Genomic DNA, 23,901 nt, shown 5'->3' with positions numbered 1-23,901 from the left:
AGACAAGAAAAGGGCAAGGGAAACGAGAAGAGCAAGAACGAACATTCATCGTCTTTTGGCACTTTATTGACAAACTAATAAAAATGCGCAAAGAAGGAATTGACCAAAGCAATGGACGCTCACTGTCTAGTCCAAGGACTAAGGACGACGAAACGATTTATTAAAATCTCTGGGCATGGCGTATATAAAAAGGCTCGCCACTACTGTCGCTGTCGCTGTCGTTGATGTGATGAGTAATTTGCTTTGGCTTTTAATGGCCACAGAAACGACGACGACAACGGCAACGACGACGAGGACAACGCATAGTTGCAGGACACGGAAATTAGTGCGGAAACGGTTAGTATATGGCTAGCCATACGCTCAGCAATCTGTCAAAAAGCCAAAATGTAATAAATGGCCATAGAGACAGAGCACACATGATGCTCCTTTCCTCCTTTTCTGTATTATCATCATCATTTTGGTCATCAACATAATTCATATGACATGCCAAAGCAGGACAAAAGCCTGAATGCTTCCAACTACTACTTCTACTACAATTTCTCATATCCTTCATATGACGCACACACACACACACTCACACCCATGTGGGCAATATTTCATTACACGTTGATAAGTGGTCATTTGTCGTGGATATGTGTGTTCATATCCTTGTTGCTGAATGTGCCACCGGTGGCTTCAGTGTGCAGCTGCATGCCAACAGGCATTTCATAATAATTTTAACAACCTTTTTTACGCAAACATGGAGCTCAGATATTAATATTAAATGCCGACGGAGGCCAACAGCGAGTCCTGCTCGGCTAGTACGTATTCAAATTAAATGCAAGTGCTTAGAAGTTGGGTTAGAGGACTCTCCAATGGGACTCTTTGTATTTCTCATTCACTTTGGTACAGTTCGGTGCTCGCTGTTATGGTCGAAGGAGCACTCAAGTGAAAGGTCCTTCCTAATTATAAATAGTGCGCTGACGCTAGCTTTAATGCGCAATACAGCGATGGAGTGATGGGTGGAACGGAAAATACATTTTCTATGTTTCAAAAGATTTGTGGAGGCTTTCCCGAAACTCAATGTTTTCAAATAGTCCGATAAATAGTCTGAAGGAAGAACTAAATGCCTGACTAGAACGAATTTGTCAGCACAATCAAGCATAAGTCATTAGCTTGATATTTAAATCGATTAAGAGTATTTGAAAATCAATTTTGGAGACTATACCACTTATACGTCCCGAAATATAAGCGTTCAGACATTCAAACGGACAGACACACAGACAAAAGGTGTTGGCAGGCTAGGCTGGTCCTAAAAATTGTTGTACCCTTTAAAATGAAATGTATAAATAAATAGCCATTGGACGTTGTAATTGTTAAAACGAATAATAAATAAACATGATTCCTAAAATTATATTATTGATTAATGTATTATTTTTTAATCTTATTATTAATTTAGCTTTTTATGAATTTAAGCCGAACTATTGACTGTTTTCCAACGAATAAATAAATAAAAAAAACTTTAAATAAAGAACTGGAAAAACTCCTGGAAATCTTTCCCAAATATAAAATTGTTTTAAATCTCATTCTTGAATCGGCTTTTTTATAGATTTGAACCGAAGTAATGACAGTTTTGTAACGAAAAAAAAAAAAATGAGTAAAGATAATCGTAAGAAATATATTACTAACTTGAAATAAAAAACCGGAATGCTCCAGGAAATCTTTTCCAAAATGAAAATAGTGTTCAACCATCGCTATCATCGCGTCCAAACTCGTTATAGCAAAATGAAGAAATAAAGAACTGGAAAAGCTCCTGGAAATCTTTTCCAAAATGAAAATTGTGTTCAAAGGTCGCTATCATCGCCTCCATACTTGTTATAGGAAAATAAAGAAATAGAGAACTGGAAAAGCTCCGCGAAATCTTTCCCAAAATGAAAATTGTGTTCAAAGGTCGCTTTCGTCGCTTTCATCCCCGTCATAGCATATTTGAGCACGACGCACTGGGAAAACGGTCGGCATAGTTTTCCTATTAAGCGCTTCAGAAGCATTTGCATTGGCCACAAAGGCTGCAGGCTGCTGAGTACGGGACTCGTTTGCTGCATCCGCAGGAGCAGAAGAGCCTTTGAAAGTGGCACGATAACGCTGGAGATACGTGGGCGCTGGCGGAACATTGCCCTTGTCATGGTACTGGACAATGCCGCTGATATGATCGGGCCGCAGCAGACTGCACAACTGAATCAGATTAATGCGGGTGGGCAAGGGGGACCAGAGCAATCGCTTCAATGGGAACTCAACCATATTCGGTTGTGGGACATAGGAAGATTGGTCATATATATAGACGCAAGCAGCATAGTAGGGATCCTCGAAGCGTCGCATATCCTGGCCCAAGCAGCGATAAATCCTTTCATATGAGCCCATTAGACGAACTTTTCCCGGCAAACGCAAGGCCAGCTGCCGAACCACATGTTCCCAGCCAAAGAGCGGCAACTTCACCACCGTCCCAGAATTGTGTTCTTTTCCATACTGAACCACATCTGCGGCGACGGCATCGAAGTCCACGTGACTAAAGCTACGCTCTGCCCCTTTGAGATTCAAAAATAACAAGTCCGTGCCCCCAGCTATCCACTCATTGAATATGGACTGGCCGAGCAACCGTCCCAAATCATCCTGCTGCACTGCCGAGTAGAAGTAGATGAGGCGTCCGTCCTGCGGCCTCCGAATGAGCAGCACCAGACTGTTGCCGAGTTCATTGCCGGCACACATCATCACCTCCAGCACTCGACCGTTGATGAGTCGCAGCATGAAGGGCTGCATTTCCTCGACTATGTGGAAATCACACGGCGATAGGCAAACACCACTGCGATTGCTTAGATAAAGCTTCAGTTGATCCGACAGAGGACGCGTTGTGTACATCTTGCAGAACTTGAGCGGCAGACTCTTCAGCTGCTCCTCTATACTGTTCAAATTTGTGATGAAGACCTTTGAATTGATGTCATATAGTCTCGGTATGACATCAAAAATAAGCTCATAATGTTCTTTGGGCCGCATTTTAAAAGGCTGCAAGAAAAGATATAGATTGCGAGTTTATTAATTATAATAATTATAATTGTAAAGCATATATTTTATAAGGTTTATACAAAATAGGTAACAGGCAGAAGGAAGCACCCCATAAAGTGTATATGAATATATTCTTAATATTCTTACTTGTGGATGAACGCGTGGACTTCGAAAACAGCTCAGCCCACATTTCCTGACTTCGTATGTAGACTCTTATTTATGATTCTTCCTTTCCTTCCCCCCGCTACAGCAATATGCCAATAGTGTCAACGATATATAAACTAAGCTTAATAATATATAGTTCTCCCAACTCAGTCAGTTTTAGGAAAAGGTATTTGCAATATTTTTAATTCATTACTACCTCTTTTCGTTGTAATTTTATAGCTCAAGAACGGGCCCACCTATCCAAACCAAATGTTTAGGCGTTTCGGACAATTTGGTAGATGGTTTATGTGAAGTTTACACAAAATCGGTCGAGCGGTTTTTCATTTATCACATTTTTTGTAACAAATGAATTCAATAAATGGCGAATCATTTTGTTAATGTCCCCATAACAAATTGCTGTCAAATTGAAACTTTTATCAGATGGGGTTTGTGGTGTGAATTTGTTTTGTCATGTTTTTCATTTATAAATTAATATTAATAAACTTTTTTGTTTGAATAAATGAATTTGATGTCCCAATTAAATTTCTTTATTATTTCACTTTATACGTAGCGAACCACGTACCGTGCCGCTAGTATAGTATATTCTATTATGTTTTTAATTTATTTCTATGGTTTTGGGAGTCGATTTAGGCAGCTAGTACTATCGATTGAGAAATAAACCATCGATAGGTAAAGTAAAGGTAAACCATAAATGCCATCCACAATGCAATTGATAGTATGACACATTTAGATCCAAGTTTGTTGGAATTATTTATTTTAGTTTGTTATACAGACAGAATGTGAATAACAATATTTCAAAATATAAGACTCTACCTTAACGCCATAACATAGCAATTATATTCAGTTACGAATTGGTGCCAATCGATTGCTAACTTCTTCAACAACTGTCGTAAAAATAACTATAAATGGGATGCATTTTTATAATAATTTTCTTAATCTTATTAATCTTTTAGCCGATTTTCATAAATGGTGAAGCACCACCAAATATATAATAGAACCGCCTTCAACTTTAATCTTCGATTAATGTTTTGTAGAGACAACAATACAATTAAATAAAAACCAAACAGTTAATTTTAAAATATGTCTTAACAATTAATTTTAAAATATGTCTTAATCCGTCCTAAAACAGAGCAGCATCTTTGGTTGGTAAGGCCCTACTTTTAATCCTCCTACAGATATTTTAGCAGTGGTGTTGGCTTAAAATCTGCATTTTCTCGCCTTGGTTGACACAAATTAGTTTCGATAGCCAAAGTGTTTATAATGTTGAGTTGTTGACCTTTTATAGTGCATGTTGCGCCCCAAAACAAATGCCCACACGCGGATGCAAAATGTCTGTTCGATGATTAATCTAAAGGCAAATCGGTCAAAGAGTTAACTTTACGTAAGGCCGCCCCATAACGAAACAAAACAAACGACGCGAGGCGTGCAAATATATATTGTAGTATTTGCAAGAGACGCCACAATTGGCCAAGTTGGGTTTTTAGGCGACGAAGTTGAATGGCAGACATTGGCATACATACGGAAAAATACGTCAGCACCGACAAAGACAACAACAACAACAACTAACAATTACCCTCAAACTGTGAGTAGACGTCACTGGAACAGCCCACAGCATCTTCGTATTTCTGTTTTATTTTTATTTTTTGTATTTATTTTTTGGCACGCACGACTTTGGTTTCGTGTTTGGTCTTGTTTTTGGTTTTCACTTTCGTTTGACCGCCAAAGCCAGAGCCAAGCGTCTCCATCTATGGCTGCCATTTGATATTGTTGTTGCTGCTGTTGTTGTTGTTGTTGGTTACCTCACTGAAGCCTCACAAGTCGGAGTCGCGTCGAGCAGCCGGCCAATAAAATGTGTAAATTATTACATAGTTGGCCGCAAGTTCGTTTTACTGAAAAGAAAGCAGCGTCGTGGGGGGATTACTTGGGGACTGACTAGAGCAGAAAATTACTCAACTCTTCGGCTGTGAGTCGGCAGTTAGTGAGTCTGCTGGTCTGAGTTAGTCGGCTTGTTAGTTGACTTGGCAGTGTTGGCGGTGCTCTCTGACTTCAACTTTCACTCTCCAGACGATTTGCCATAGCGACTAATTTTCTTACCCTCTTACACTCTGCACACCCATTACACTATAATTAAGCCATTTGGCCACTTGGTCTGAATTATTTGCTCTGCTTGCCGCAGACAGTTTTGTTCAATTGTACCCAGTCGCCGCAGTAATTATATTACGTTTAAAAAGTGTAACAAATTGTTGATTAATATGTAACGGCAATCCTATTAAAATATGTGCAATGAGTTGAATGAACGGTGCTTGAGTCGCCACTAAGTTGGAAATGCTTGTGAAGAATGCTGGAGACAAGGCAGAAGACTTGAGGGTATTTTTATAATTTCAGCTAAGTGTGGAACAGCTTGTTTTCAACTCGAACAATATTTTTGATGATGCCTTAGTTTAAAGAGTTCTGAAGAACAAATGTTTACAGTCCTTCTCGTGCCTTGTTTATTTATTTCCAAAGTGGTTGTCATTCGTTGGTAGAGAAGAACATAGTTCCAAAAAAATACTCATCCATTCCTTATGTCAATTAATTGATTTATTTAATGAGACAATAGCTATCATAAAATGGTAGATTCAATTATTTGTGATCCTATTTTCGTACTTATTTTGTGCATGGAACAAAAGTTGAATAATAGACAGACACAATACAGTATTTATTATAAACTCACTATTAGATCAACATTCATTTGCTGTTGCTACTAGACGGATAAAACAAAAGTTCCACATCACATTTATCGATAAATCTTTATCAAAATGCAACTGTGAAAATATCGTAACAACCAACCAACAACTCCATTTCTCTTTATCAAAATGAACAATAGATTTAAAGTTTGATTTGAAAAAACTCTACAGATCACTGAAATAGTTTGAAAACGGGTTGTTTTATATTTTAGTGCAACTTTTTTTTCATCCATAAATCGATGGCAATCAAAATGTTTCGAGAATGTCGCAGGAACAGATGCCTAGAAAATTGAATTGATCAAATAAAATGCAAATTAAATTGTAAATTATATTATAATTTATATATAAATTATATTTCTATTTTAATTTGGTTGAATAATTGTTTAGAACTTCTAATTGTCTAAAAGTTCTTTTGTCTCGAAACAGTATGGCTGTCAAATTATTCCATTTAAAGATTATAATTTGTTGTCTCAAGGAAAGAGTTCATCTCGTTCTTCAGCTTCAAGACTGTTTCAGAAATGAATCGAATTAAGTCTTTGCTTTGTTTTTTTTCTTCTTTTATTTATTTTGTCTGCCTCGGATTTCACTCGACTCATGCAAATCTTTCGGCAAAGTCAACAAATTGTGCCAAGCTGTCCCACTATAAGCCTCATCTCATCAGTCGAAAGAGTCAAGAGAAGTTATACTCGTAGCTGCAACAACAACAACAACAACAACAGCATTATAAAATGTTGGCTTAGTGCCTGCTCGGCGTTCGAGTCGCGTGTCAAACGAGCGACGCACTTAAAGCCGGAAAGACGTCGCTGGCGCATGCGCGCACAACTCAAAATCGGGCCGAAAAGAAATATATGTTCAAAAGGAAAGAAAGAAGAAAAAGAGAGTTTAAGAAGCGGCAAACAGTGCAGGCAGTAAGTGAATCAAAATCGGAAAGTGTGCAAAACAACGAGACAATTTAGCTGAAATAAAAGTGTCGCTAACAAAAAATTGTAGACACTTTTAAATTAAACAAAGCGTGGCAATTCAAAGTTCAGCGGGCCAGAAAAAAAGAAGAAGAAATCGTATGAAAGAAAGAAAGTTGTCGTCTGACTGTGCAGAATTGTGCAAGCCCTGAGTATTCCGGGTGAATGTGTGTGCGTGTGTTTGTAAATATTGCGCAAAGCACCATATATATTTAAGCGAAAGAGTGCCATAATATTGTTTGTATTCAGTTTCTATTGACAAGAAGTGACTCACAACGAATTTCCAACAGTCCTACGTAGCACGCAGCATTCATTAAACGAACCGCAATGTGACGTTTAAGTGCCCGGTAGCCAGAAGTAGTGAGTGGATTATATAATTCCGATGACACGCCCACTTACACAAAGCCCCGTCAGCCGTTATGCTTAACATGCGGAGCACGTACAACGCTTTGGGTTTCCGTGTCGTACATGACGTCTTCATGGACATGCCGACGACGACCAAATTGAACTCATCTCGAGCGCAAAGTGTCCTTTCGTGTAGGTGACATTGCCGCCGCCTCGCCTATTAGTGTCAGTGCGTGTCCCTTCCTTGCACTCGAAAAAAAGATACATATCCTCACATATGTATATTAACTATCATTGATCATATAACGATAGTGAGTCGTGAAATAGATATATAGAGATAACCTCCTTGGCCTCGAACCAGGAATATCAACTTTAAAATCCAATAGAGGAGGAGAGAAAAACTATAAAGGAATTACACCATGTTTAAAATAACCTTTAATTATAATGCAATAATGAGCTAAATATTTTTAATAACTACGCAAGTCAAGCAAAGCTCTTACAGAAAAAAGCTCTAAATTCAAAAGAATCTTCAACTATTTATGAATTTCTAAACAATCTCTTAAAATTGTATGGTAGCTGTAGTTTACTCATTTCCTAATAGTTTCCTAGTATAATTTTCAAAAATAGTAAAAATAAAATTGTCAATCTTAATGTTAGAAATAGAAAATAAGAGCCAATAATACTAAATTTTTAGCAGCCTTTTTGGTTTGATATGAACATGGTATCCAACTTTTTCAAAACTCTTCTATGTCGCAACTTTCCAGTAGCTTTCAAACTGTCAACAACCGTAGTAGTTTTCCAAAAAAAAAAATTGAATAAGCCATCAATTGTTTTTCCGTAATTTTCCTCAATTGAAAAGATCGTTTTCCGTCATTTTGTAATGTCTTCAAATCAACAACAATGCATCCAGTTGTCAAATTTGATACAGCTTTGTTGATCTTTTAGGAAACCGTGAAAACTATTCTCACTAATTAATAAATTTAATCTGATTTTTATTCCAATACTAAGCCACTAGTAAATACAGCAGTCGACTTTGAAGACAATTGCATTTCCGGTTTTCCTATGTGAGATTCAAGCACAACAAATTTCTATCCTACTATATATCTAAACGAGCTTTACATAGTGTCTGAAATCGTAGCACAATCGTGCAATTATACTATAAATTCCCACAAAACATATGTATATACCTGTAGTATATGTACATATGTATGTATATTTTTTCTTACAAAAATCCGTTCACTTCATTTCATCATGATTACTCTATCACCAAACATATGAACTTCTGATTGTACCAGCTGGATTATCTTATTTAGTTTTTCAAAGAGATTCCTCTTGGTCCGTTTATTTTCTCTGAGTGTAAATGCCTTAAACTCGTACTCACTCACAATCGAAAGCTGTTGCCATAAAAGCACAGAAAATTTTGTGAGCATTGCACCTGCTACTGCTGGTGCTACTGCTGGTGCTACTGCTGATGCTACTGCTCCTGCTGTTCCTGCTCTTCCTGCTATTCCGGCTGCTTCTGTTTGAACAGAGAATCCCCTACAGCTTTGGAGGCCCCCCTTTTTGAAATTAGCTGCCATTTCTTGTTGTAAATTTTGCTGCAGTTTGTCGCTGCCGTTGAGTCTTCATTTTAGTGCAGCGCCCTCTGTTGCGTGTTTGCGGCAAATGCAATTTTCTAGTACGATCCTGCAACTGTCGACTGTGGGGATTCTGGACCATCGACTGACTCCGACTGCGACTGCGACTGTGGCCGTTGGCTGGGCCATAAAATTTTGGCAATTACAGCTGTGCTGAGCAGACTGTTGGAGTCTGCGGTGGCGGTGGCGATGGCAGTTGGGCGCTTGTTTGTGTAATTGTATGAAATTTAAATTTTATATGCAGCAAGACATTTGGCATAGTCGTTTTTATATTATAGCACTGAAAACATAAATAATAAAACGCATGGATAAGCTTGTCACAGCTGCCGTTGCATTCAAGCTTTAAAAACTTTTGCGAAATGTTGAAAACTTTTCATGAATCACGTACTGGTAGGCATCGAATGGTGAGCCACAGACAATAACCTTGACTTCGTTTAAATTTAAATCGAACATCGCTGTTAATAAAACAAAACTAAGCCACACAAAAGATTGGCTACGCTTTTCGAATAAGTTTATGGTGAAATTTACGACCAAAAAAATGATGGTGTGAGGACCGGCAGCAACAAGCTGTAAAGTGTTTTAACGAAATGCGAGTCTTAACACGAAATTGATGAGCAACAAGGCAATAAATTAATAAATGAATCGGTTTGTTTTATCTCACAACCAATTCTCTTCAAGAATACAATGGAAACTGGGTTATCACTTTCACTGCACATTAAAACTTAATCAATATAAAGCAGCGCTTTAAAATAAAAGCAACCTGATGTGAGCAAATTGGTGTCATAAAAAGCAATATTTCAGAAGGAATAATATTAAACAATTTGTTTACACTGCGGTTATACGAGTAATCATACAAGTAATAATCACTTGGCGACAGATCGGGACTACACTAAATGCTCCCTCATTCCATTTGGCCAACAATTCGCAGACAAAATTCGATCCAATTTTTTTTTTGCGATAATTCGTAGCCAGTTTGTTTTTCAAATCGAGCAATACTGACAGGCTGATCTGCATCAATGATTTCCACGATTTAATCTTAATTTTCTTCATACAGACCCATATGTACGAAGTGCAACTTTTACGTCAAAATAATGCATAATTAGCTGTCCTTTTACTTTTCAAATTATCTTAAACGGCTGAGGGTGTCAACAAAATATAAAAATTAGTTCAAAGAACAATTTCTTTATATAGCTACATACCTAGCGGCATTTATGCGTTTCAAAATTCTGCAATAAATCGTGTTTCGGAACCGAAAAGATTTTCGCAAATCCGATGATTTGTGCCCGCTTAAGTTAACAGAAATCAAGAAGGAGTACGAAGGGGTGAGATGCCCGTTTAGGCAAGAGTTGCATAAATAAACAAAGACTCTCGACTACGTGTCGCCGGCATTAAGCTCTCAGAGCTCGGCGATGCGCGTCTGCAACAAAGAAGGCGACAAACACAAACGTCACAATAATATGAATAATTTTCGCAAGAAGCACAAAATGGAGCAGAGTGGCAACAAGGCAAAGATTATGATATGATTATATGGTGCAGTCGTCGAAATAATAAAGTTGATGATTACGGTACAGTCGTGCTGTGCCGTGCCGTGCCTTGCCGTGTCGCTGCATAAACAGAGCGCAACGATGTGGCCATAAAAAATAGAATTAAACAAATGTCAAGTTGTGGGCGCGACAGACATCACAACACGCAGCGCTCAAGGCACAAAGCACGTGAGAATTGCATTAATATGAATGCAAATGAATGCAGATGTAGTCCACGGTCTCCAGGCGCAAATCTATAAATTTATGTGCAAATGTAGCAAGAAATTTGCGCGCGAGAACTCTGGAGAAATTGCATTTCTTTTTTTTTACTTTTTTCCCAACAGAAAGTTGACAGCAGTTTGCTTTATTTTTTTATTTTTTTTGATTGCAGACAAAACACATAAGACGACGGTTAAAGACGCTGGGAAATCTCGTGGAAAACGTGCGGAAACTGCGCACGTTCGTGTACGAGTATTGCTGCAACGACGCATTGGAGGAGCAGGAGGAATAGCAATTTCAAAAACACCTTCCCATCCACCCGCCCGATCAATTGCTCAACAGGCAGCATGCAATTTCGAAAACAGCCGCAAAGTATGCAATGGAAAATTGCATTTCTAATTATCGCATTAGTCAGCGACGTGTCTTGCATAAGAAATGGCGGCGGCGGCGGCGGTGGCAGCGACAACAACAACAACAGTGACAGCGACGGAAATGACGAGTAAGCCGTGCCCTTAATTTATGCAAATTTCGTCGTGTAATCCCAAACCCCCCGTTTCTTGCAGAGCCATTTCCGCCAAGCTTAAAAACTTCTTCCCCTCAGAGCAATTGAATGACGTGAATGAAGCTGAATCGCCCCAAACGGCCGGACGACAGTCTAGCTCTTCCGGCATTGGGTTTAGACCCTCGCAAATGCTGGAGTTCACTCCGGCAGATGCTCAGCAAGCGGGCCTGAAGCGTTATCCGCCCAGCTACCTAGAGCCTAACTATAAATATCAAGTGCCCAGTTCGCTTGCCTCACAGCCAGCTGCGATGGACAAGCAGTTTGCGTTCCCGGAAGACGACAAGCCACAATATCACAGCTATTCGAGCTTCCCTAGCAGCACAGCCTTACCAACAACGCCGGTGGTCAGCTATCTGGATCCGTATACGCAGCAAAACTATCGCTATACGCCCACACCGCCGCCCTTCATTCAGTACCAGCGAGAGCAACCGGAGCAGCAGGGCGATCAAGCCTATACGGTGCAATCATCTCTACTAGTTGGCAATCACGCGCCGCATCAGCAGCGGCCTGGCATTGTCGAGGATGTCTACCTCAAGCGACCGGGCTATGTCTTCGACGAACATCCATTGAGCTCATCTACATCGGCGATCTATCGTCGCCCCACAGCAGCGCCACCAGCACGAGCAACGGCAGCCTCTGCGAATAAAATTTCATACGATTCGCATGATTACCCCCCACCTAGCTATGCCGCACAACAAACTTCCAATTTTGTGCCGCAGCGTCCTAAAAAGCCCCCCACCCCACCGCCTTACACAGCACAGCCGCAGCATCGGCCGCCTTACAACCGTCAAGACGTCAATGACAACAGACCATTAGCAGGCTCATCGATATACGAAGGCGCTTATGCGCCACTCTCGCCATCTACATCGTCGTCATCGTCGTCTAATTATGCAAACAACTTTGGTAATTATTTGCAGCGACCACCAACGAGGGGCGGACCACCATCCAGCCCATCGCACTATCAATACGAGCCGCTTGCACGGCCGCCATATCAACAGCAATACCAACAACAACAGCAGAAACCGGCACACAATTACTACGAGTATCAAATTGGTGAGATACCGCCCCAGCCCCAGACCCAGCACCAGAACCAGCTGCACCACCCACAGCATCAACAGCAGCAGTTGAACTATCGTCCTGGCCCAGCCCCTGGCTATCGGCCACCCTATCACCCATCCACACAATCAACAGGGGAGTCGGCCGGTGGCGGCCTAGCTACTTTGGCCTCCTTGTTCACTTCCACACAACAATATGCGCCGCAATTTACGAATCTGCTGTTGGGCGGCGGGGCGTCTCCCTCGTCCACCTCCTCAAATAGTCCATTAGGCAGCCTCTTAGGCGCTTTCACCGGTGCACAGAGCTCCAGCAACCAATATCAACCAACAACACGCCCGCCCAACACACAACTCATTAGGGCGCTGGAGAACATCGCACGCAACGACGATTTGCAATGTGTGCCGAAGGTGCTCTGCCAAATGATTGCCGGTCAAACATTACGTGGCCAATTGCCAGGCTTCATTACATCGCCGGCCATAACCAAGTAAGTTGGGGGATGGGGGGATGGGGGGATGGGGGGATGGGCACAAGGCATGCGCATGCTAAAGCATCGGCTTTAGTTGTAAGTAAATATTATTAAATTTGCATTTGCATTCGAGACAAGGCATCTAGTTTTCGTCCTCAGACTGTTTAATTTCGGGCAAGTGGTGTTACCTAGGATTAGACTTCATTATGCAAGTCGCTACGGTCCTAGGACTGCCCACCCACCTATTCATATTGATTGTTCTATTAAATGAGCTACGCTCAGATTGAGACGGCAACGGAGGGCGTGGGGTGAGCTAAGGCAGACTGTAAATTGATATTGTTTGGCTTTTCCCTGCAAATTGGTATTTACTCAATTAAGTTTTATAACCAAGCTGAATGAGTGGAGACTATAGGTTGGTATTGTAAACAGAAGGGACTCCGGTACTAAGCTGAGGGCTTGTTATGTAACGAATTTAAGAAGGCTTCTACCGTTGAGCTGTCAAATATCTTAGGCTAAGTGGTCTGCTTAAAAAAGCTATACGAAGAGCATAGTTTAGACTAGGCTGCTTATTAAAATAAATATTTGTTTATCTCTTCTCAGTTTTCTGGCCGGATTTCCCGCTGCTTCCCCAGCTCTTATCTACGGACGAGCAGCGTTATTAGGAATCAGTGGCGGCGAACGCAGTTGCATTCAAACCTATGCCAAGTGCCCAAAGAATGAGGTGAGTCTCATCGTGAAAATTGAAAAATTGTTTGATAAATTATGAAAAACTCAATCAACTGCCTTACAGATGGAGATAATACACTATCTAAATAATCATCGCGGCGGCTTTTTCAAGTTCTTCAGCGAACCGGAAGAACAACCAGCGGTCTCCCAACAAAGCGAGGGCGGGGGCAGCTCATTCCTCAGCATACTCTCCGCACTGACAGGTGGCGGTGGCGGTCAGGTGTCGCACACCACACCGCGACCACCACCTCGGCCCACACAAGCACCCAGCACGGACATAGCCAATGGCATAGGCAGCTTCTTTACGCGCATACTGTCCGAGTATTTGAGTGGCGTGGAGTATCAGAGACGCAGACGCCGAAGGAGTCTGCAGGCAACGGAAATTAAACGCAGCTTTGAGCCGGATGGGGCCAACTTGATGTCTGATGACTTCCACGATGAAGAGGACGATTTGGATACACAAACGAACGTTAAGTTTCAAGATGACGAGGAAGCGGAGGCTGCCTTGGCCCACACAGAACTGATAGGTGTGCTGCAGTTTCCCGAGGAGGATGGAGAGGAACGCATTTTGCATTTCAAAGACATTGCCAGCGAGCAGCATAATGGTGCCGATCACAATGCAGCTGTACGCTTTCCGAGTGAAGCGGGTGAAGCGGCTGAAGCGCAAAATGACAGTGAGGCTATCTTTGAGTTCAATCGCGAGGCAGCACAGCGAAAATTACGATTTCCCAGCGAGCAGAGTGAACCGGAACGCCAAGGAAAGCGATTGGATTATGCCGAAGGGTGGCGTGTTGTTTTGCCGAATGAGCTCGGCGCGGCAGACTATGGCGAGAATAAGCGTCGCGGCAAGCGCATTGTGTTCAAAGACACTAATGAGGAGCATGATGAGTATCCGGATAATGAGGAGAAGCTGAGGGAGGAGCAGCAGCACGTTCCACTTAATGCGGTGTATCAGGAAGCTGCGCCCCCACAACGTGGTGCCAGAGTCATCTTTCCTGATCACTACGAACGTTATATCCGGCGCGGCAAGATACTTCATAGGCCCACCTATGCCCCTAGCTATGACTATAAAGAAGATCGATTGGTCGTTAGTGATGCACACAGGCCCGAAGGTGCCGGTGCGTACTATCGACTAGAAACAAATGATGCGCATTATCAAACCAATAGCCACAGTCAGAGTTTCATGAACTATGGCGAGTATTTGCCCGAAGGTAATAAAGTACGTTTTGGGGAGCAGCCCAACTATAACGCACACTACAACTATCCCAATACGAACTACATAAGCGATAATCGCTATAGTAGTGCCTACCAAATACCATCTACGAGACAACCCAAGCACGAGGATGACAAAAACATCTATGTAACCAATGCCCATGGCATTACAGAGTATTATATAAAGCCGGATGGAAGCAAAGTCTATCTGGGCAGTGGGTGAGAAGGCACAGGCTAGCTTAATTTTAAGTTTGTAAATATTTGTATTTGTTATGATTTATGTGCAAAGAATATATATTTATTGAAAAATTGAAAACACTCTTTAATTCTCGCCACTTTAAAACCAATTGCCAGAGTCCACAAATCAACAAGTTCCAGCAAATGAAATATGCAAAAGAAATGACACATAAATCTTGCGGAAAACGGCACAACAGGGGAATACTCGTACGTTTGAAAAATTAAATGCGATAAAGAGACGCAAAACCAGCAAACAGTTGCTTTTCTTTTTATATTGTCAGCGATTTCCCCGGCGCTCTGGACAAAAAAAAAAATCACACAAAATGCAAAGTGCAGCATACTTTTGTGCGACAAACCAGCACATCACAGAGTTGCCAAGCAATCCGCAGAGCGACATTTGTGCTGCTGTTGGGTCGCTGTCGTGACGTTTTATTTACAGCACTCTCGATGTTCGCGCACACGTTTGTATGCAAACATATGCAACGAGTTAATAAATAGCATAGCGAACGGGGCTGTGGGTGTATTGCAACGCACAGTGGGGCAATTGGCGATTCGAGTGGATACAAATTGGAAAAAACTATGTTCCATAGTGGTTAAACATTCATCATTTACAATTAAAGAAGAAACTTAAAAAATTGCATTTAATTTTTAAAAGTCAATCACAAGCTATTGCCACAAATAGGGTCCTAAATAGCTCTAATGAGAGGAAATTGTACACAACTGATGCTTATGCTTAGTTATTTATAAAAATCTATTTTAGGAATAATAAAGGAACCAAAGGGAACATAACAAATTAATTATTTACAAATTCGTAATCAGAGGATTTCTTCCATATTCGACGGCTGATGATAACACAATTATACATTTTGTAGGCAACAAAAGACACCATTGTTTTAAGCACGATTCAAAATCGTGTTGAAGAAAAAATGTCTCAATTCCGTTTTCGAATCTAATCAAAATAAATATTTTTTTTAAGTACAGGGAAAGATGGAATTTTCACTGATGTGTCATTAAAACAGATCTGTTCCGAAATCCTTAATTTCAATCGAAAGTTAAATTTAAATTTAATTGTATGGTCTTTTCATGGAATTCCAAAAAAAAAAAGATGATAGATTGTTTGTTCTACTTAGTATAAGAATATCTTTGAAAAATTGTGTTAAATGTAGTAGCCCATTTTCATTATGTTTTATCAATGGGAGCAGTATTTGCTATTATAGCAGGCTTTATTCACTGATACCCTTTATTTACAGGATTAACATTAAATTCAAAATGATTAAAAAGACAATTTATTATTATATTTATTGGAGTAAATCTAACATTTTTCCCTCAACATTTCTTGGGATTAGCTGGGATACCTCGACGATATTCTGACTACCCAGATGCTTACACTACATTTCATGTATTATTATTTCAACCAATTTAAATTAAATTTAAATTTAATTGTATGGTCTTTTCATGGATTCCCAAAAAAAAAAGATGATAGAGCTAATAAATTGCTTGTTCTATTTAGTATAAGAATATCTTTGAAAAATTGTGTTTTTGTTTTCAAATTATTTTCATTGAACTGATATATTCGGAATGTGTCCCACTGTGCAATGAGCCGAAATAGCGATAGTTGGGTGGGGATTGTGTGTTTTACCCAAAGCTGCTGCATGTTGCTGTGCTTGCAGCAAGCTCCAAAAAAGATGACTACGAAGCTTAATGCCTTGCGTCAACAATTTGTGAGCGCGGCTAAAAAATATGCAACAGTTTTTTGTTCGCGTTGCTGCTTCTGTTGCCTGATGATGGGTCTGCATTTCTTGTTTGTTCTTCTTCTTCTGTTTTTGGAGTATCAATTTTTGTTGGCAACTAGGAAAAAAGGGAAATGCGCGCAAATGCATTGTTCGTGCATTCAAGTAAATGAAAAGCAAACTGCGGCTATTCTTTGGCTGAGAGTCTCACCAGCCGGCAAGCGCCGCCGCCACATGTCCAAGCATGCATGCATTTTCACAAATGTTCCCAAACACATATACATATACTATATGTATGCATGTATGTACGAGTATAGTCGAATGCATACACTTTCCTTTGTTCATTCAGTTTATTGTTTCTTCGTTTTTCTGTGTTCATCGTAAATTTAAAACGCCTACGCTACTCACATTGCCTGCCTTTTTAAATTAAGAGCCTTAATAAACAACTAAAAGTAAAATGACGTCAAACAAGAGGCGAAAGAAAGAAGAGTTGAAAAATAACTGTAAAAGTAATGAGTGTGTGTACGAGTATAGTATGTGTGTGTGAGTGTGTGTGTGTGTGTGTATGGATTGTGTGTTTGTCTGTTCGACTGACTCGATGCGGCGCACTGGCCCACGGCTTGCGCCAAAAACCCTCCCTTTTCCCCAATCAGTATCATTGATGTTGTTTCTTCCGCTGCTACTGCTACTGATACTGCGGTTGTTGTTGTTGTTGTTGTCTCAGCGCGGTTGCGGTGGCGGTAACGGTCCAACGCCTGGACATGGCATGCGCTTGGCCAGGTGCTTGCATAACGGCACATCGCGCACAGCATCGCCAATAAAGAGCGAGAGCAGGTACCATTGTTTCATGCCAGTTGATTGCACTTTGTAGTTGCTGAGTGGGTTGATGGCGACAGCGGGAGAGAGAGATTGAGAGAGAGAGAGAGAGAGAGAGTAGTCGAAACAATAGTCGGCAACAAAAAGCGGATTACGAAAATAATTACTTATAAGTAGCGGGTAATATTCACAAGGCAGTAGAGTCGAACAAACGAACGGAATGAACGAACCAACACCATCATGGGTTATATGTATGTATGTATGTATGTATGTATATGTATATATGCCACGGGCTAGGAACAGTGCCGGGCTTGTATTCACGAAAACAAAAGCAATTTCAGCTCTCTGCACTGATGATGAGTGGCTCTGACTCCTTCTGGCATCTGATGGGCAGGACAAGAGCACTTATGTATGTTTCAAGGCATACTTCTGATATGCATAATGCTCGTAATAATGTGTAGCTGAAAAATGTTTCGTTGCTGTTCCTTCACCAAATTTTACAGGTTGATGTGAGTTTAAAGAGCGTAACAAAATACTTAAAATACTTTAAAATATAATTATCCCATTTCACCCAAAAAGATTACTTTAAACATTCTGCAATATGTTATCAACATTTTTTTAAAATAGTTTTTCAGTTGTCTTACAAATGGCAAGTAGTTGATGTCAGCCATAAAATAAATTAGTTTAAAATATATCGGACATCCCTAACTAAACAGCAACAAATAAGAACTCATTAGGGCAATAAATTTGTTATATATGTTATATATTTGATTCAAGAAACTTCAAAAAAAGCCCTCCTATTTGAAATAAAAACTCCAAAAAACATACAGACGAATTGATAACCTACTCTTTTTTTCAAGTTGTTGATTTGCGTTGACCTTCGCATTGTTTTTGTCAAGATTTTAGATTGAGATTAAGTTATGATTAAAACCACTTATGCTTTAGCAATCATTTTTCTACCAAGTCTGAATTTTTTTCTACTCTGCAGCAGAAACCAAACGAGTACGTCGTTCTAACTGGTTCTAGCGAAGTCTTAGACGGAGTAACAGTTTTTATTTAATTTGCGATAATTATCTCGTAAAACAGCTTTAAGAAATAATAATATGTACATGTGTTTAATTATTAATCTATTTAGAAAAAAATGGCCAATTAAGCTGAGTACATTATAAAACAAAAACCAAATGTTTGTTAAAATGATAAACAGAATGGATAATATATAATCAATCAATTCCAAATAGATAGATATTTCTCCCCTTTTTTGACTAAAAATATTTCTTAGCTACAGTTGCAAATGTTGCTACGAAGATACATTTCACTGAATTTTCAAGTTTTGTTTGATATTTTCCTTCATTTAACAAGAACTATTTCTTAAAGCTGAATTCAGAGTATTTATTAGACAGACAGTCTGGTCTCCACTAACAATCTCTTTCAATACTAGCTCTATTATCAGCAGAAAAACTATTGTTTTTCCTCAAGTAATTTAAATTGTTGAACTCTTTCACTAACATGCCAGCATCCCATGCAATCCCATTCCCACTCCCTTTTAGATCTACTGATTACTTTGTGTCGTTCGCACTCACGGCACCTTTTTGGTCAGCAGACAAACTAAAAATTTCACACGTCTGCAATGGCATAATTTAATCAACTCAACCAGCAAAACAAAACAACTCCCAGTGCCCTCAAAAAGGTGCAGCAACAACAAAAGCAAAAAACACAGCACTTTCGAAACCCAAAGTAACCAGCCGGCCATTGGCCCGAAACGGCAAACGGACTGACCGCCTCCTTCACCTCCCAAACCCAACCTCCAACCCCGTGCGCTTGCATAAATTTAATCAAAAACTTTAATCATATTTTATTATTACAAAACACGTCGTGGGCAACACAGACGTACAAAACTTCTAATGCCAATTACATTTGCAGTGTAACGAAAACTAAACATACACACAAAACTACGATATGTATGTATATGAAAAGACTAGTATATATGTATGTATGTATAGTTGGAGTGATGCTAAGAACAGACGAGGGACGACAGCGACGGGCAATTTTGAGAAATAATTTTGAATATTTGCACTTGACACGTTGGCCAAAGTTGCTTGCTTGGGCCACAGGGAGCAGAAAAACAAAAAACACTCAAAAAAAAAACACAAATAGTAGAGAAAACTTTGAAGTCGTTATATCGTATTGCAAATTTTTGCACGTTAAGTGTGAAAATGTCAGATGCAAACATTTGGCTGAGCATCTGAATAGTAACTTTTTGTGTGTGGCGAATGCGATATGAGAAAATATTAAATGAAATGTATTTACAACAATACGAGAGCTTATGGGCATTCATATCAGAAGTTGCGCATACGACACGTGTGCCGAAAGAAAATCTATTGTTGCCTCATATCTGAGTCTGCCCTTTAAGCTGGACAGACATAAACAACCATTAAATATTTCAAATAGTTGCTATTGTGAAATATGCAAGACACACACAAAACGACAAAACGACATAAAGAGATGGACAGACAAAAATACAGATAGACAGAGAGACAAGGAAATAAAAATGTTTATTATCAGAGTGGCAGAAATACCAGCAACTCATTGCATTCAAACATGCTCGTAAAATGCCAAGCAACCCCAAAAAAAAATCCACTAAAAAGCTTAGAGAGGGTGCATTAATTATGAATCACTGCAGTGCAGCATGTGGCAGGTCAGTTTAGCCAGAAAGCACAAACAACACAAACAAAAGATGCCCTTTTTATGAGCGTGCGGAAAAGAATAATTTGCTTTGCTCTCTCTCTCTCTCTTCCTAATGATGCAATTTCATTGGCATGACAAAGGCAAATTGTTGCTTGAATTGGCGATATGTTTGTTTGCAAACTTGAAATTTTTACAAAAACTTTTAAATTGAAAACACGCTGCACAATGACAAGCATTTTTCAACTCAACTTAATAGTGGAGGAGTGGGCGATAGGGTCGTTGGGAGCGACAGTAGGAGAGCCATTAAATTATGCACAGATGAGTTAGCATTGCCAATGACAATGGAGCGCAATAACGACGATGACTTCGACAACAGGGAGATATAAAAACTGATTGGAAAACATTTGTAGCTAAAAACAAGCCATTCATTTGGCAAATGACAAAAGCAAAGCATCGCCAAGCTAAAACAACAGCAAAGAAAGCGCCAGCAGTAGGTGCAGCATTGCAGCATCTGAGCAGCAACTTGGCCAAAAGACATGGCTGCGACATCACAATAACCAATTTCATTGATAGGTGCAGAGGGAGTGACAGAGCCAGGGGGAGGGGGAGTGTAAAACATTCAACTAAGAGCAACAAGTTCAAGTACTAGCAGCTGCCACATCGCCAAACGCACTTGTAACGAAGCATGAAGTTAACGCTGGGGGTAAGAGTTTTTGTTCAGAAAAAAAAATATAATAAGCATTCAACACTCACAAAGGTTTTCTAGAAACTCCGACCCCAACTACTTAACTGTAACAACTAAAGAAAGTTTCCTAAAAGGTTCTTGAAAATTTTGCTTCAAAGATGCCAGACTTTTTTTTAGACATTAGTGAGTACTGCAAATGGTTTTCCAGCACGTTCCTTCATAATTTCTAAACTTATCAACACTAACCAGGAAGGCCATTTCCAAAATGTTTTTAAAAGGAAGGTCTCAAAAATTTGCTTTGAAACTCCAAAGGTGCAGCAATTGTATACAAAGGAAAATATTGTTATCAACACTAATTCTGAATGTATAATCTCTTTTTGGGATAGTCATTTTTAAAATGTTTTTAGAAGGAAGGTCTTGAAAATGTTCTACGAAACTACCTCCAAAGGTGCAGCAATTGTATACAAAGGAAAAAATTGTTCTTCTTCACAGTTTCTCTTATATTTATATTTTAAACAACATTGATTTCGGTGGTTATCGATCTGCCTACCAAACCCTTGATAGCCATTTAAGTCTTATTAGGTCTTTCAATACAGAGCATATTCACTTTCTGAACGTTTGCTTATCATTTCAAACCCCAAAAATGTTGCAACATCATGGATGAGTGCAGGATTTTTTGACTTAGAAAAACAAAACAAACCACAATACAAGGTTGTTGAGGTCAGTGTCTAGTCATTCAATAAACTTCAACCAATTTGTTGCATCGATATCATTCAATAGATTTATAGCTCTATAAGCAATACCAATTATTAAAAGTATGAAAATAGATGAGAAGACTTTGGCAAACAACAACCTCCATTGGCCACCACCACCTAAATTGAATATGTGGACCTACCTCAATACTTCGGCCCACGGTGCATGTGGGGTGGCGTTGCCGCCGTTGCTGCTGCCACGCTGGCTTGCCGCACGTGACGCGTGCACTCGACACGGCTCCTCCAAAATGCAGGCGTGTGGACCAAACTCGCTTATTATTTGCTTCTGCGCCAGCTCAGCGTCCAGAGCCAATGGATGAGCGGCGTCACGTCTGCTACGCGAGCGATAGGTATCTGCATTGGAGTGAGAAACGAAAAAAATAGGAAGTTGTTCGTATTAGTTAGTTACAAGTACTTAGATGTGACTGCTCGAGAGATTTATGAAGTTATAATCATATAGATTGTATTTTTCTTTAGGATTTTCTTTCTTAGGATTTTAAGCTAATTTGGAATGAATTAAATAATGAAATAAATATGACTTTCAGAATATTAACTAATAACCTAACAATTTAATTTGTATTATTAACTTTATAACTAGTTGTAGCTTTTTCAGAATACTTTTTCCGCCTTATTCGAAGTTTTATACACTTTTATTGTTCGTTTTAATTTATTTTAACAGAGCAATCAATGCTTTTCTTTTATTTCTTTTAAATGTATTCGCTCGTAAAAAGTACATTAAAGCACTTGTATTAACTTTAAAAACTATGCTAAAGTAATAACTAACTAATAAATGTTTTATGTTGTTTTTATAGTTTTGACTTTTTCAAGAGCATGTAAAATAAATATTTTCGAAGAGCTGATAACTCCTCTTTCTTTACGAAGCCAATCAATAGAAACAAGATGAAATGAAAAATTCGATAACAAATGCTTGCTTCGATAGCAAAAGTTTGGGAGCATCGATATATGGCAAAGAAATGAGAGCTAAGTTCTGCTCTTTTTTCTATAAAAAATGTACTGGGAACTTAATTCGAGCAACGCAGATTTAAATATGAATTGAGAAATTAACTTGAATTTAAAAACCATAAATATACAGCCACGTTATAATCTTTCTATAATCGATATAGCTCTTATATTACTATGTGAAGTGCAAAATTGGGCTTTCCCTATTTAACGCTTTGATGGAATACCGCATTGCTCATACGCCATGTGGGCATTACAAAAGAGACTGGGTTATCGGAGCAGCCATCATCAGCGGCTCTAACGCAACTAGCGCGGCTACACTTGCTTTGGTTTTGCCCAAAAAGCTTTCAACGCACAACAACAGCAACAACAATATGGAGAGTATGCAGCTTGGCTAACTGTTTAGCGGCATTAGCTCGGATGGCATACGTGATGTATGTATGTACATACGAGTATATACTTGTGTATATTGTAGTTGGACTCAACAGCCTTGACCCCATTCGGCGTTGCGGCTAAATGGACGCACACGACCGAGTTTGGCGCGATTTTTGTCACACATTTGAAATGTTGGCATTGGAACGAGCCTGGCAATAAGTTATGCATTACGCATTCATTTGTGAATATGAAATGAAATTAATTGAAATGGAAATTTCTCATTAAGTTTTCATGCAGTGGCACGCACTTTTTGTCACTGGCGAAATTTATAATTTATGCACAAATACAAAAAATGTCTGTGTTGACTTTCACTTTATATGAAATTTAATTAAAAATGCCAGACCCTAGTCAACCTATTGTTGGTGGTGGCCGGCCAACACTTTCACATTCGATTATACAAACCACAACTTCTGCTGCACTCCTGCGACTTACTTGGATTCAGTGAGTAGGCCAACTTCCTGGCAAATTGCGACAATCGCACAGACAAGACAATCACCGGAAATCCCACCAGTTGCACAGGCAGCTCGAAGAGTGGGTCGGGATTCTGGGCCAGACTCTGCTCCACAAACTCCAGCAGCAAGACGAACAACACATACAGCGTTGGCAGCAACGACAACTTGCAAATATAGCGGATATTCATTTTAGCTGCAAGTACAGCAAGTCACTGGAAAATGCAATTCACAGGCCGAACAAAAATTAAACAACAAACATTAAACGAGCAGCCGACTTGGTGCGTTTAAAGTCTTTGACTGACTGACTGACGGTGGCGGCACAACTTTGCGCCATGGTGCTCCATGAGCCAAAGCGCTGCATTATAACAAAACAAATAACGAACTAAAAAATACAAAAAAAAACGTAAACAACTTTTTGGAGAGAGGATGACAAACTTAAAGTGTAAACTAAAAAACGATGGTGGCTTTTGCTTTTATTGTTGTAAGTATATAGTTGGTATTGTTGTTGTTGTTGTTG

The 23,901-nt window shown here is 39.6% G+C and overlaps 2 protein-coding genes across 3 annotated transcripts; one reads left to right on the top strand and one right to left on the bottom strand.

Annotated features, from left to right (window-relative positions):
* Positions 1-1,727: 1,727 nt before the first annotated feature.
* On the bottom strand, positions 1,728-23,611 carry LOC115622635. 2 transcript variants are annotated; one of them, XM_030516643.1, is made up of 3 exons: positions 23,365-23,611; positions 21,681-21,891; positions 16,931-17,473 (listed from the first exon to the last, which is right to left on the bottom strand). In XM_030516643.1, the coding sequence occupies exons 1-3, from the start codon at positions 23,570-23,572 to the stop codon at positions 17,320-17,322; spliced, it is 573 nt and encodes a 190-aa protein (XP_030372503.1). In that variant the 5' UTR covers positions 23,573-23,611; the 3' UTR covers positions 16,931-17,319. The 2 variants fall into 2 exon arrangements, with proteins under 2 accessions (XP_030372502.1, XP_030372503.1); XM_030516642.1 differs by lacking the exons at positions 16,931-17,473; positions 23,365-23,611 and adding an exon at positions 1,728-3,036 and having other exon boundaries at positions 21,681-21,769.
* On the top strand, positions 10,958-14,855 carry LOC115622638. Its single transcript, XM_030516646.1, has 4 exons — positions 10,958-11,066; positions 11,176-12,712; positions 13,295-13,415; positions 13,485-14,855. The coding sequence occupies exons 1-4, from the start codon at positions 10,958-10,960 to the stop codon at positions 14,853-14,855; spliced, it is 3,138 nt and encodes a 1,045-aa protein (XP_030372506.1).
* Positions 23,612-23,901: the final 290 nt, after the last annotated feature.

This window comes from Scaptodrosophila lebanonensis, unplaced genomic scaffold (genome assembly GCF_003285725.1).
Source record: "Scaptodrosophila lebanonensis strain 11010-0011.00,11010-0021.00 unplaced genomic scaffold, SlebRS2 tig00000043-arrow-pilon, whole genome shotgun sequence".
Classification (NCBI taxonomy): Eukaryota; Metazoa; Arthropoda; class Insecta; order Diptera; family Drosophilidae; genus Scaptodrosophila; species Scaptodrosophila lebanonensis.
Note: the sequence above shows the minus strand (reverse complement) of the source record. Positions and strands in the feature narration are given on the sequence as shown.